At 42.8% G+C, this 14,325-nt stretch overlaps 1 protein-coding gene across 2 annotated transcripts in view; it reads right to left on the bottom strand.

Moving 5' to 3' along the window:
• ADAMTS9 (ADAM metallopeptidase with thrombospondin type 1 motif 9) overlaps positions 1-14,325 on the bottom strand; it is a 164,393-nt gene continuing 150,068 nt past the window's right edge. For both annotated transcript variants that reach the window (XM_043885648.1, XM_043885649.1), the window contains 3 exons: positions 12,804-12,908; positions 3,384-3,478; positions 1-1,498 (listed from right to left, as the gene is read on the bottom strand). In XM_043885648.1, the coding sequence (XP_043741583.1) occupies positions 3,389-3,478; positions 12,804-12,908 (195 nt within the window). In that variant the 3' untranslated portion in view covers positions 1-1,498; positions 3,384-3,388. The remainder of the gene's footprint in view (positions 1,499-3,383; positions 3,479-12,803; positions 12,909-14,325) is intronic.

Below are 14,325 nucleotides of genomic sequence, written 5' to 3'. Positions count from 1 at the left end.
TTTGGATGTGGTCATGGTATTTATTCGCAGTATATTTTCACAATGTATTAATAAAGGAGAATAACACTTATTCATACATTGAACATAACTTCCTGGAGCACTCTGCAGTTTGTGTGGGTTTGAAGAATACTGACAGTTTCTCCTAATCTCTTTGGCATTTGGAAGTGGCAAGGTTTCTCAAATCGAGTGTCTGACAGGGGTGACGACTCCTCTTCCGTCAGACTGGAAGAGCAGACAGACCATAGCTTTGGCAGTTCCATTTTGGAAAGAAGTAACCAACAGGACTTCCACAGATAAATGAATCCAAAGATAAGACAGACTCAGGCATCTTGTACTCCATAGTTCATTTTACTCCTGAATGCCGATTACTGCAGCAGCCATGGACACTGACAGGGTTTAGGGTTCACGGCTCAGAGGGGCTAAGTCACCAGCCAAAGTTTTCATGCAAAAGGCAATCCTGATGACTAAGATTCCGGTTCTGGATTTCTTCAGATGTGCTGGGGAGGCTGAAGTTCACCCCCACCCCAGGCATCCTCTGTCGCAATTGTTGACATAGACACCATTTCAGAGTATCTTGGCAAAACGCTGAGCGGCTCTCATTGGCTCAATGTCACGCTGTAATGAAGCTGCTTGAAGGACCCTCTCTTTAACCAGAGAGACAAAGGCACCATTAACTGAAGCAAAGTATTGATAAGAATAACAACAAGAACAAAGTCCCATTCTCTTCTCAAGAAGCCAGGTCTAAAAACAAGGGTAAACAGTTGGTCTTATTTTATCCAAGTGACTGTCCATTTAAAGTTGTCCTTCGGCTTCTCCCTTCTATTAAAAGTGTTTACAGTTCTGAGTCTGATTATCACTTAGATACACACAATATTAGCACCAAGGCAGCAATTTTTTTTTCCCAGAGATCACATGAAACTGAATAGATACTTAACATAATTAATAGCTGGTACAATCTGTGACATCACTAAATTACCAATTGGCTAATGACACATTCCTAGAAATGCCAACAATATCCTCATACAACTCTTGTAGCACCTTGATGGTAGCTAAGTTGTTTCTTATAAAAAATTACAATTAAAAAAAGTAACATAAAACATTTACAGATAGAAAGTAAACAATAGTGTACCGTGATAATAAAGGATCACTTTTGTCATAGTACTACATATAATGTAGAGTACGTAAAATGCAGTGGTCTGACTGCAGGGGACGAAATAATGTGAAAGGCAGTCATAATAGAATCATTTTACGTACAAAAATATTACATCACAATAAATAATTTCAAACATAAATATTAAACTTTACATCATTAGGTTATTCCACATTTATATACACACACATATATATACATATGTATGTGTATATAAGTATATATATATGCATATGTACACACACACACAGGCACACAAATTCTCATACACACACACACACATTTTAAGGTGGAGGTATTTCATCACTATCCTTCATCCATCCCATAATGGCTTCCTCTTCTGAGCACCTGAAAGCAAATGAACCAACCAGGAAATGTAAATCTTTTGTCTCAAATGACATAAGTCAAGAATAGGTAAGTCAGAAATTTTTACATATAGAACTTAAAAAATAATGCTTGCTACAATAAACCAGAAATTTCAAGGATATATAAAGAATAAAATAAAAAGCCACCAGCCTGTGATTTCCCCAGCCTGAGATAATGTTCTTCACATACTGGTGTATTTCCTTCTAGTCCTTTGGAAAAGACATGTAAATATTATGTGTATGTGCTCATTCAAATGTTACTACTCATAAGATACATATAAAATACACTTTATTAGATATAAAATATATATAATACAAATCGAATGGAGATCCCCTGACTTCACCTTCCTTTATTCCATCTCCTCTTTTCTGATAACAAACTCTTTCTGGTCCTTTGGCAACCATCCCTCTTCCAAATGAAGCTGTCAGCCACCTGACTCTAGGTGGGTACATGATCCCAGTCTCCTGGACGTTATGACTGGTTCAGAAATGGCCATGTGACAAATCAGACCCAGAGTTCTTGTGCAAAACAGATGTCAGAGGTGAGCATTTACTAAGGGCCATGAGATGTAAAGATGATGTAAGCCTAGAACTGCCAGGGACCATGGTGTGGAGGAGATGATCTGCCCAAGAATAAAGTCACTCAAGAAGCAAGCATTGCTGATGGATAGAGAAAGAAAGAGCCCTGATGACTGTGAGCCTCAAGATCCAACCATGCCTGGAGACAGACCACTGCTTAGACATCTCGGTTACTTAAGTTTGTTTTCAGTTTCCTTTCCCCCCGCCCTGGTGCTTCCTGCAGTGGAAATATTTCTACCTTAAGTTCATAATTTTTAATACAGATGATTAAACACTGAAACTGATACACAAGTGTAAGCTATACACTCCTTTGCCAGGATCTTGAAGAGCCTAAAAAGGATAATGGGCTGCTGGAAGCTTGAAGGAAGATGTAGGAGGGTCGCGTGAGTTGGTTGAGCTCATCTCTTATACATGAAGGGCAATGAGATGAGAAAAGGAGTGATCAGTTCACTTCTCTGCCCAGCAGAGGGAGTGCATGCCAGCATAATGTAGTCACGACAGGAACTGTCAAACTTTTAACAGGGAAACTCTACTGCGCATTTGTTAAAATGCAGATTTTGACTTTGAAGATTTGGAATGAGGCCAGAGATCCCAAATTTCTAATAAGCTCCCATGTGATACAGATCAGGCTGGTCCTTGGATCACATCGTGAGTTACAAGTGTGCAACTGAGAGCATTGGCTGTGGGTAGGACCCTCCTGGGTCCTGCCAAGGAAATCTGTGGTGAACTTAAGCCAGCTGCTTAACTGTTGTGGATCTCAGCTTCCGTCAGTAAAATGAGGATAACAGCCCTAGACTGTGGCTTTGCTGTGAGGATGCACGGAAATAATGCCTACCCAACATGGTGCCTGACACACAGTCAGGGGTCAATGACTGTTATTAATATTACTCTTGTAATACCCTCGGCAGTATTTCTCAAAGGCTGAGCTGTGAATCTTCTGCATTAGAATTTCCTGCATTAAAAATACAGATTTCTAGATCCACCTCCACTCAACGTAGTAGGACTTCTAGAGACGGAGCCCAGGGAGCAGCATTTTTAATAAGCACTGCAGAGGAAATGGTGCAGGATGTCTGGGGACCGCGTGTCCAAGGTGGAGAGCAGATGGCCGCAGGCATGCGAGGACAGCTGAGCAGGAGACGCAAGGCTGAAAAGCACTGGCTCAACTTCCCCTGTCTGGGGGCAAGCGACCCACCTACACTTGCTAATCATTAGACTGCAGAAAGAATGAGAGAGAGCCAGAGGGCAAGAGAGAGAGTGCAAGAAAGAGAGAGAGGGCCAGAGACACTTACCTTAACTATAAAACTCGAATCTCCAGGCCAGTGCCAGAGGACGGAGCACATTTTCCACAGTAACCACCGCATTTCCCGACGACCCGGATACCATCCTGCAAAAAAAAGATGAATCATCTTAGTCCACTTGCTTGGCTACTATGGTTCCAGGGCTTGAACTGGCTTTTGGGGGGACTCATTCCTGTATGCACAGCAGGTAGGACTTCTCAGAAGAAGTGGGGACCAACATCCTCACCACGGTCTAAAGCAGGAGCTGAGAAACGATGGCCTGTGTGTCCCCTGTGTTTGCACGGCCTGTATCTTGACAGAGTGCACTTCAGTCTTTTGGCCCCAACGCTTTCTCATCCTCTTGGAAATATCCTTACCTGCACTTCTCCCACATAGACCATTCATGGAGACTAATCTTTAGTCCCTTCACACTCAGCATGGTCTCCTCAAACACACAGCTCAAGAGTCTCAGTAGAAATCTATCTACTCATCAAGAACCAAAGGAAACCACTCAAAAGAATTGTTTTGCTTTTAACCTGATTAATGACATAGTTGCCAGTGTCAAGAAGAGCGTTTATATTTTTAAATGGTTGGGAAGCAGCAAACAGAGAATACTATTTCTTGATAGACAGAAAAGACATAAAATTCAAATTTCAGGGCCCATCAGTAAAGTTTTATCAGAATACAGCCTCATCCATTTACTTTTCTCACGTCGTGGCTGCTTTCACGTTACAACAGCAGGGTGAGTGGTTGGTTTCACAGCCTCACCCTGCTACTCCGCACACAAGTCACAGTGATACACTGTAACCTGTTTTGAGTGCCATGCATATTGCAGTATTAGAACATTTTCTTTTTTTTTTATAACCAGTATACGCCAAAATAAGACAACAAAAGTAGGTTTTATTGTACTTTTAAGGTACAGTAGGATGGATTATTCTATTGTCACATTTACATGGCAAAGCACTGTGTTCATCATGCACTGATTACTGTGTATGTGCGTGCTCAGTCATGTCCAACTCTTTGCAACCCCATGGACTGTAGCCCACGAGTCTCCTCTGTCCACAGGATTTTCCCAGTAAGAATACTGGAGTGGGTTGCCATGTCCACCTCCAGAGGATCTTCCCAACCCAGGGATCAAACCTGTGCCTCCTGCGTCTCCTGCACTGCAGGTAGATTCTTTGCTCCTGAGCCAACGGGGAAGCACACAATGACACCGAAGTTGTGCTAAAAGAATACACTATACACCAATATCACCACACTTAGCATGTGCATGGTATTCCCAACTCCCAGGCAAGCAATGCTCAGGAATTTGGAAAACTTAGAATATCTCATCATAGTGTAATTCTTCACAAAAATAAGAAATCAAAGTGAGCAAGGATAAAAGATGAAAATATGTAAGTGTCCAAGTGGCTCATTTGTTAGTGACACAAAGAAAACAGTCTACTAGGAGGTGAGTTCATGAAATCTTGTTTAATTGTAACAGCAGAAGGCATATGTCCAGAGAAAATCAATTTGTTGAACACTGTTATCCTTTTGGCAAGACTAGTTGCTCAAAAATTTAATGACATTTGGGAGCCACATCAATAAACAATTAAAAAATGAAGCAAACTGGAATGGTTTCCTGTGGTTTTTGATGAGAAGACAGATTTTACTGATACTCTTTCAGCTGTTTGAGGAGACTGTGCTGAGTTGTGAAGGAACCAAATAATCAGTCTCTATGAATGCTCTGTGTGGAAGAAGTATGGGTGACAGTATGTCCAAGAGATAGAGAAAATACTAGTCGGAAAAACTGAAGAGGAATCTGCTAAGATGTGTTGACAACTAATAATGGTAAGACCCATGTGTGGAGAAGGAAAAGTTTTATTTGGACTGATTTACAAAGCTTGTGAAAATGTAAGATGTTTAAAGCCTGTGATTATTCACTGTGGAAAATACAAGAACCTCTCTAGTGTCATGGAACCCATGGTGTTAATAATGAACTTCTTTTTCTATGATAGACTTTATCTTCATCAGTTTTGGGAATTTGTGGGTCAGGACTAGAAGTTGAATACTCTGACTTATCCTAACATATAGCAGTTGGATGACTTAGGAGTGGTAAAGTTTTATCATGAATTTTGAGCTCAGGGACAGGATAAATAATTTTCTGAACTAGAAGAACTGTTCTCAATCAATGTCATTGAACACTTAATGGCTTTGGACATTACCTTTTGCTGCTGACTTGATAATGTTTCTTAATGAACTGAAGCTAAAATTACAAGGCAAAAACTGCACTTACAGGCAAAAGTTATACTGTGGTAAAGTCATTTCAATAACAACTAACATTGTTTGAATCATAAATCATGTTAAGGTTCTTTGTACACTTCCCAATCTGTCAAATGTTAAAAATGAGAAGCTTGATTGCTATTCCACATACATTTACAGTGGATATACTTTGTGAGTGTGAACTACAGTTTCAGCAGCATTTTTTGGACATGGATGTAAGTGCAAAGGAAAATTTCATATTTGAAAATCCATCTAATAAGGTAACTGAGGAGAGCTCCCATCTCACCTTCAGGTACAAGTGATTCATCTGTAATGTAATGATGTGCAGAAAGGCAAATACCAAGTGAAAAACCTAACGGAATCCCACCAACAGCTCCCAGGGCATGCATGCGCTCAATTAAAATGCTGTGGCTGTAGACGACAGTAGTGTTTGGCAATACCTATCTTTGCAAAAAGACATTCATAAAGATGAAGTGCAGAACATCTCATTTCAGATCAGCATTAACAAACATACACTTTGAAGCAATTTTGCTAACAGAGAACACTGATTAAGCAAAATGTTATCCTTTCTCAATATTTCATTCATTTCCTTGGTAGATTCTGGATAACAAAAATTTACACTCAATTACTATTCTGCTTTGGGTTTAATCACTAAATTTTTTGTGCAAATTTGTTTTCACTCTTGTCATATAAATACATATGTAATATCCATGATTTTCACCTTCTGGATGGCAAAACCTAAAATATTCATTATCTGGTCCTTTATGGAAAAGCTTTGCTGAACCCTGGTCTCTAGCCTTGTACAGTCCTACCTGTCTGCATCTGTCTTGCTCTGTTCTTCCCCTCTGCATTTCTTAGGGTTGTTCCTCTAACATGCCTCTTAACACAGGGCCTTCACACATGTGGCTCCTCTAGCTGGAACTCTCTGCCCTCTCCTTCTCTGTGTGAACTGGACTCTGTGCATTTACAAGCTTTTGTCTGGTAAATTCTGCAGAACTCAGCCCAGAGGCCACTTCCTCTGAGAAATCGTGCTGACCGAGTTACCAGCTGCACAGCACCCTACAAAATGGGGTAGTTCTCTATGTCTGTCTTCCCCCACTGGAATGTAAGTCCCATGATGCCAAGGCCAGTGCCTTGTTAGAATACTAGGGTCCCCAGAACCTAGCAGTGGTCTAAACACACATTTGTTGAATGAATCGAAGAAGGCTGAACAAGTACGCTCTTCTCTGTGAGCTGCAATTCAAATGGCCCTGCTAATCAGCCCCCGTAATCCTTCCCCCATGCTATGAAAAACCCCTTGTTTAGCTGTGGCATCATATCCCAGTCTGTAAATTACCATGTCACATGAGCCACCCTCTACCCCTGACTCCTGTACAAGGTTTGGCATCTAAGATGTTTTTCTCCACTGGGACTAAAGCTGGTGTGAATCATACTTGTGTGCACATTTCAGGATCTCTTTGGGCCATATTTGATTCATATGGCCCAACTACCGAAGTCTTTTGAAAACAATGAATAACCTCATTAAAAAAAGAAAAATAGTTGCCAATTTTGAAGAAAAAAATCATGTAAGTTTCACTCTCTTAACAATTTGCATGCTTTTAATTATGAGTGAGATTAACTTGAAGGGCTTCCCTGATGGCTCAGTGGTAAAGAATGGGCCCGCAACGCAGGAGATGTGGGTTGGATCCCTTAGTCAGGAAGATCCTCCAGGGGAGGAAGTGGCAACCCACTCCAGTATTCTTTCCTGAAAAATACCACGGCCAGAGGAACCTGGTGGGCTACAGTCCAAGGAGCCACAAAGAGTCAAACATGACTGAGCGACTAAGCATGCATGCACAAGAATAAGTTGGAAGACTGAGTTCTATCGCCCCACTGGGTCTTGGTTTTAGGGGCCCACGTTAGCTCTGGCGCTGGTCTGACATCATCAACTAGTTCTGATGCCAGATCAACTGGCTTTCTAGCCAGGAACTTTCCCCCTAGGCTGAAGTATGTAGGTCTGCTGGCCTTAAGGATGCTGACATAGTAGAAATGCCTTCTGTCTCATTAAAGCTTTTTTTCCCACCCAAACTCTTCCTTCCCCAGCAGCAGAGATCAGATTGCCTCAGACTTGCATCATATCTTTAAATAACCTCTTTAAACCTCAGTTTTCTTGTGTATCTGTAAAATGGGGATAATACAAGTCTCCCCTTATAGGTTTGCTGCAAATGAAAGAAAGCATATAAAGTACCCAGAATAGCACTTGGCCTAATGTATGTGCTCAATTATTAGTGATCATTGTCATAATGGTGCTTTTTAATGTGTGAGTTTCCATCATAGCCTGTTCTCATGGAGATAAGGAATAGTCTGGGTAATTATAAAATCACTGATACTCGCTCTGCAATGTTCATGCTATTTCATTAACTAGGACTCTATTAACGTCATTTAGGTAAAGGTTGAACTAACACTTATTTCTAGTACAGAATAAAAAATATATGTACTGAGAAAATAAATAGCATAAACATGATTGTCATGGAAACAGTGCCTATTTCAGAGAAAAAGGTATGTTTTCCAGCACTTTAGAAGTACCCACTCTCATACAATGAAACATTAACTGTAAATCATTTTTATTTCTCCATTAAAGCAGGTCCACTAAAAATCTCTTTTCAACAAATATTTTGTCAGCAGAGTTTGAGCTATTACATATAATTAAAATGAGCGACTCTGTGTTCCATTAAGAACAGTTTATAGTTCATACTTTTCACTCTTTTCTCTGCTTTCTGCAGTCAATATGACCAAGAGAGGTTGATTTGTGTAATTTAGGGAAGCCAGCACATCTTTGATTGAAGTATGCTTATTTACATTTCTTTGGAGCTGCTGGGAGTGAAAGTGCCCATTAAAAAAAAAAAACAACAGTATTTGTTTTTTTTCCAAATAAAGTCCTAATCACACATACACAAATGTACGCACACACACACACACAATGTATAAATATCTAACTTCTATGGGATCATACAGAATAAAATGTACACATATATAAAAGGTAGTTTCACTCCACTTGTCTGTAGTAAATGTATGATTTTTATACTTGGTGGATAACTGAATTTTCACAAATCAATTGTGTGTTAGGACGCAGCTTATAGTAGATAAAAGAGAACTGATTCTTTGCTTGCTACACACACACACACACACACACACACACACACATTTATCTCATGCTACTTAAACTCCATTGGTTGTAAATGAACTAAAAGATAAACAAAACAAAACAAAAACAGGAACTGAATCCATCTCCCATACAGTAATACAACTTTAATTTTTAATTTCAAAGTAATTCTTGGATTTAGAGCCCTTCCCTCAGAAAAACAGTGATGGTTGGGCCTCAGGGTTCAGGCTCCCAGCGCCTCTCAGCCCCGGCCCCGTCCCCTAGAACACAGAGCAGCACACAGGCCCAAGGACGCCCCTCCCGCCCTGCTTACAGGGGCCTGCTTCACTGCGCCTGGCTCTGAGGGCCATTCTGGAACCTCCTCCAGGACCGAAGGCGAGACAGTAGCTCCGAGAATGGGCACCTTTCGGGGTGGGGGGAGTGGTGGCAGGGGGCCTCTCCCGGATGGGGGGCGCTGAGGGTCCTCTCACATCCTGAGTGCACTCATAAGTTGGGCAAGCACAGAATATCACTGGCAGAGGAGCTTAGAATGTCAACCTTATCTCTCCAATCTTACAGGTGGGCCAGTTCCCCCCTTTCTGTCTGGCTGCCCCTCACCCACAGAGCAGAAACTTGGTACAGTCACAGCATTTGTGTAGAAGCCCATGCCTGGACCCAGGAGGTGTCCCATAGGCCTCAGTCCTGGATGGGGCAGGGCCCGTGTAGACAAAATCCACGCGGTGTGGTGGGGACCGGCCAGGTCCCGGCTCAGCCTCTGCGCAGGCTGCAGTCCCATCCTCCCATCACGAGCCAGCTTGCATCTTTCACCACCGTGACCAAGGGCAAGCCTTAGGCCGGTAAAAATGTGGTAACATCGACAGCTAACGCTTCCTGTGCCCCTGCTGCCTGTCCAGGGACATGCAAACAGCTTTATCTCCCTATTTCGTTTAAGCTCCACAAGAACCCAACTGGGTAAGACCACCCATTTTATAGGTGAAGAAACTGAGGCCCCTGAGAAATTAAATAACTTGCCATGATGGCCAAACTGGTAAAAACACGTCAGGCGATATGACATAAGGGCCTGAAGGCTTAACCTCTATACTCTGTGGCTTCTGTGGGCTTTGATGACAGTGCTCTCCCAAGAATTCAATGAGTAACCTGAAGGAATGGGGCTGAAGGCATGCAAACTGTCCAGTAAACAGAGGCTCTTTCAATAATAGAGGCTATTTCAATAACAAAAATCCTTATCAGTAAAAAAAAAAAAAATTAGAATTCTTCCCACTACATATATACGGGCAGCCAATAATGAGCCTGACACTGAGACTTATTTTTACCAGGTCTGTTCCTGTTGGTGAGACCGTGTACCCATCCTACAAGTGGTTCTTGTAATTCAGTTTTACCCTGAATGACTAGAGCTTTCCATTAGTTTTTCTTGGGGAAAAAACATTTTATCACCAAGCAGGTTTAGAAAATGGAGGATTCCATTGTGTTTCTCCATCTGGTGCTCCTGGCAGAAAAGTGAAAGAAAGTGAAGCGTGAAGATGAGAGGACTGAATCAAAGCAGGGCTGTTTGGAGAATCGATCAGGACTGGCCAGGATCTGTACAAAATACAGCAGATTGGCTTTAGCCCCTCAGAAGCAAGACAGTGGTAAGGCAAGCTGGGAGCAGGATGTGACACAGTTTTTCAAAGTGTGTTGTGTGGAACAATGGTAATTTGGGGAAATTAAGGTCTGACTTTGAAGAGAAGGCTCTGTGACTGGTTTAACTTAGGTCAGTGGTTTTCAAAACGTGGTCCCAGACCAGGGCATCAGCAGCACCGGGGAAATTGTTGGGAATGTACATTTCAGGCCCCTCCCCAGGCTGGCTGTGTTTCAGCAAGTCCTGGCCCAAGTCTGAGAACCACTGATTTAGGGAAATGCTGGCTTCAATAGAAGCACACAGGTTTCCTTCCCGTACACTTTATTCCAACCTCCAATACACGCATGGTTACTGTGACTCTTCCAGAAGGAAATGAAATATACAATTTTCCCCCAAGTGTCTCAGGCTGTGGAAGCCTATTTCCACGGAGCATCCCTAGAGGATGCTGCTCTGTGAGCTGCACAGCAGGCCAGGCACACACAGCCTCATTTCTGGTGCTGCGAGGAGCTACAGATTGCTTAGCTCTGGCTCATGGGGATTAATAAGGAGTGCTCGACAGACCCTTGAGACTAATTCTGAGCTGTCTCTCTGAGCTGTCATGGAACACCAAGATTTAAAAAAAAAAGAAAATTTCTGACAGGCAACTGTGAAACCAATTCCCTTGGGCACAGGCGGAACCTCCTCCTACGGCTAGGGGAACAACCAGCCCATCTCGGCAGGGCAGTGATCATTGTCTGCACAAGGTGGCGCTCCAGGCCGCAATTATTTTTAGGTTCTGGACGAACACTGCAATGACCCTAACAAAACTAAAACTAAGGTTTCAACACTGTTCACATAGATGGTTTTCTACATAATCATGGTTTAAGTATGACCACGTTTGAGGCAATGCATTTTTTTTGTCTCTCCTGGTCACTGCAACATAATATAAAGTAGAACACAAGAACATAATTTCTGGGCCCACTGTAAAGCACAGCAAGTGTGCTGTCTCTTGGTTCTCTTTATTTCTTTCAGTACAAGCAAAAATATTAATGATTAAATTATAAGCAATCGATATAGCCATTTAGTTAAATCAGAGTTGAAGGAGTTAATTGACCTTCACAGAGAAAAGAAGAAGTTTTTTTTTTCAAAGACACAGATTTAACCCTTGAAGCTAAAAAAACCTCTGAAATATTCCTGGAACATCATAATTGATGTTTCTTCTCTTCCTGGGTGGAAGCAGGCTGATTGAGCTGTTTCTTTATATTCAGATTTTGATAGGGTTTAGCAAATAAAAACACCGGCTGCTCAGTCAGATGTGAATTTCAGATAAACAACACTTTTTTTAAAAGAAAAAGTATGTCCCATACAATGTTTTAGATGTGCTTATAGTAAAAAAAAAAAAAAATCAAAAATCTTCCTTATTTGAAATTCAAATTTAACTGAGCATCCTGTATTTTGTCGGCAACCTCACCTCAGAGTAATACCCCACTTTCTGGTCCTCTTCTCTCTCCATTACTTACTTTTCTGAGGAGACCCTGAGACAGAGGTCACAGCTGTGGCAGGACTGGGGCTACAGGCCACACCTTGTAAGTTTTCCATTTGCCTGTGGGTCAGCTCCTGCCCCGCGTCCTCAGAACTTCTTGGCTGGAAAGGGCAGCGCTTCCTGCCCCAGTAGACATTAGACACCCCTGGGAAATGTGAAATTCTGCCCCTGTCACAGATTCCCTTTCAGTGAATCTGGATGAGGCCCAGGTACATGCATCTTAAGCTTTCCAAAGTGACTCTAACATACCCCCAGGCTGAGCAACCAGACCAGAGCAGATTCAGAGTGTCCATCTGAGAGCTTGCTCAGCTGTAGGTCTTGCTCATAAGCTCTGGGGCCCTAGAATCTTCACTGTCAACAAGTTGCCAGGTAATTCGGGTGCTCTGGGGTGATCCCACTGTGAACAGCTAGATTTTAGAGCAGGAAGAACTGACTTGTAGAGCCTGTGAGTTTTTCTCTCATTCTTCAGAAACCCTCCTGATGAATGATTCCTTTTCCCAGCCCTTTTTGTATTATTTCATTTCTTCTGAAACAGGCATCACTGTCCCTAAGCTCGCATAGGTTAACTGCATGTTGGTTAATTAATTGCAAGATATCTGAGCCACACGCACCCTTAGAGGCTGCTGCGTGCTTTCGGCTTCCTGGTTAGGCATCCTTCTAATTGCTCCTGGTACTCAGGTTCATATCTCTGGGAAGAATTCATCGGAAGGGTAAGCAAGACTCTGCTCCACTCACCTGTCCACGTGCCAACCTTCCATTTATGTCCTCAGTTTTCTTCCTGACACTTTGTAAAATGGTTTGAGGAAGTTCCTTTAGCACCATAGCCTCAGAGAGAGGGAAAGAGGAGGAGAAAACAGAACTCATCCTCCAAGCCATGGGGACCCTTACCGGAGACTTCTTGATGTCAGAGACGGCGTAATTCCCTTGGGAGATCCACCTGGCAGATTCAGTTAGAGACAAACCGGTTCCGTAAAGGTTGATGCTAAAACGACCCTGGAATAAATGGCCAGTGAACAAGATTTTTAGTCCACGTGACATCCTGAGCAAAGGTCCCACACAATCAAAAGGTAACCTGGAGAAAGATATTAATTCATTATGATAGCTAACTAATGACTGAGGGTTCTTTGTAGTGGTGGTGGTGGGGGGCGGTTCTGAACGAGGCACTTTACATGCATCATCTCATCCATCCTTGCAAGAGCAATCTGAAGGGGATTTTCCTCACAGATGGGGACAGGGAGGCCTGGCGAAGGTGATTAACTTCTCCAGGAGACACAAAAAGCCCAACTCAAATTTTCCTAACTTCAAAGTCCTCACTCTCAACCACCGCTATTCTGCGTCCCTAACACAGCAATCTTGATGTTGCTCACAATTATCAGATTCCTACAGGAACAAAATGCCACAGTGTAATTTTTTTAACAAGATCTCGCTGCCAAAGCTTCCTGGGCTTCAGCTCCCCACGGTGTTGAGCACGCCGAGTCCTAAGCACAGCGGGGCGAGACTTCAAAGGAGCGGCGCGTTGTCGGGACTAGCCTGCAGAGGGCGCGCGCGGGCTGCGCTGGACCAAGGTAGGGCCCGGCCAAGCTGCCAGGCCCAGGGAACCCACACCTCCCAGCTGCGCTGTGGGATTCCTTGCCAAGGTGGCCTCGGGTGTTTCCATTTTTATTTCCAAGGAGACAGTGCAGCAGAGAGCCTTTCTGGCCTTCTCCATCTGTCTCTGTGTATTTCTCTCTTGCAAAAATGACTCCACAAAGGCATCTTAAATAGATTCATGAGCAGTTTGGGAGTGAAAAGTGTGCTTTCTGCAAGAACCGCAGTGGGTGAAGGCTTCCTCTCTGAGCCTCAGGATGCAGTTTTTGTCAAAACGGTCTTAAATACATCAAAGAGAGTAGTGAGGTGGAGGCTCATACCTAATCAGACCTAAGTGTAAGGTAGGCTTTTAATGTGGACAGATGATTTACTCTGTAGGAACCTCAGTTTGTCCATCTGTAAAATGGAAGGTAATAATAAGAGTGTCTTCCTCAGAGTAGTATAGTGAGGACTAAATGAAATTAGCTGAGGACTGTATGGCTGGTCCCTAACAGATATTCAAAAATACTGGTATTAGTCCTGCATTTTCTTATTGTTTTGTAAGTGCTCGTTTTCCCTCTCCAATTAGCAGTAAGCTTACTGAGGGGTGGGACGTGGCAGTGCTTTGCTTATTTACATCAGTTATGGTTTGCAACACATGACGAGGCACTTGATACAGTCTTGCTGTGCTTAGGCGCTCAGTCGTGTCCGACTCTTGGCAACCCCATGGACTGCAGCCCACCAGGCTTCTCTGTCCATGGGATTTTCCAGGCAAGAATGCTGGAGTGGGTTGCCATTCCCTTCTCCAGGGGATCTTCCCAACCCAGGAATCGAAGTCAGGCCT

Source organism: Cervus elaphus, chromosome 24, assembly GCF_910594005.1.
Source record: "Cervus elaphus chromosome 24, mCerEla1.1, whole genome shotgun sequence".
NCBI lineage: Eukaryota > Metazoa > Chordata > Mammalia > Artiodactyla > Cervidae > Cervus > Cervus elaphus.
This window is presented reverse-complemented; position numbering and strand designations above follow the sequence as displayed.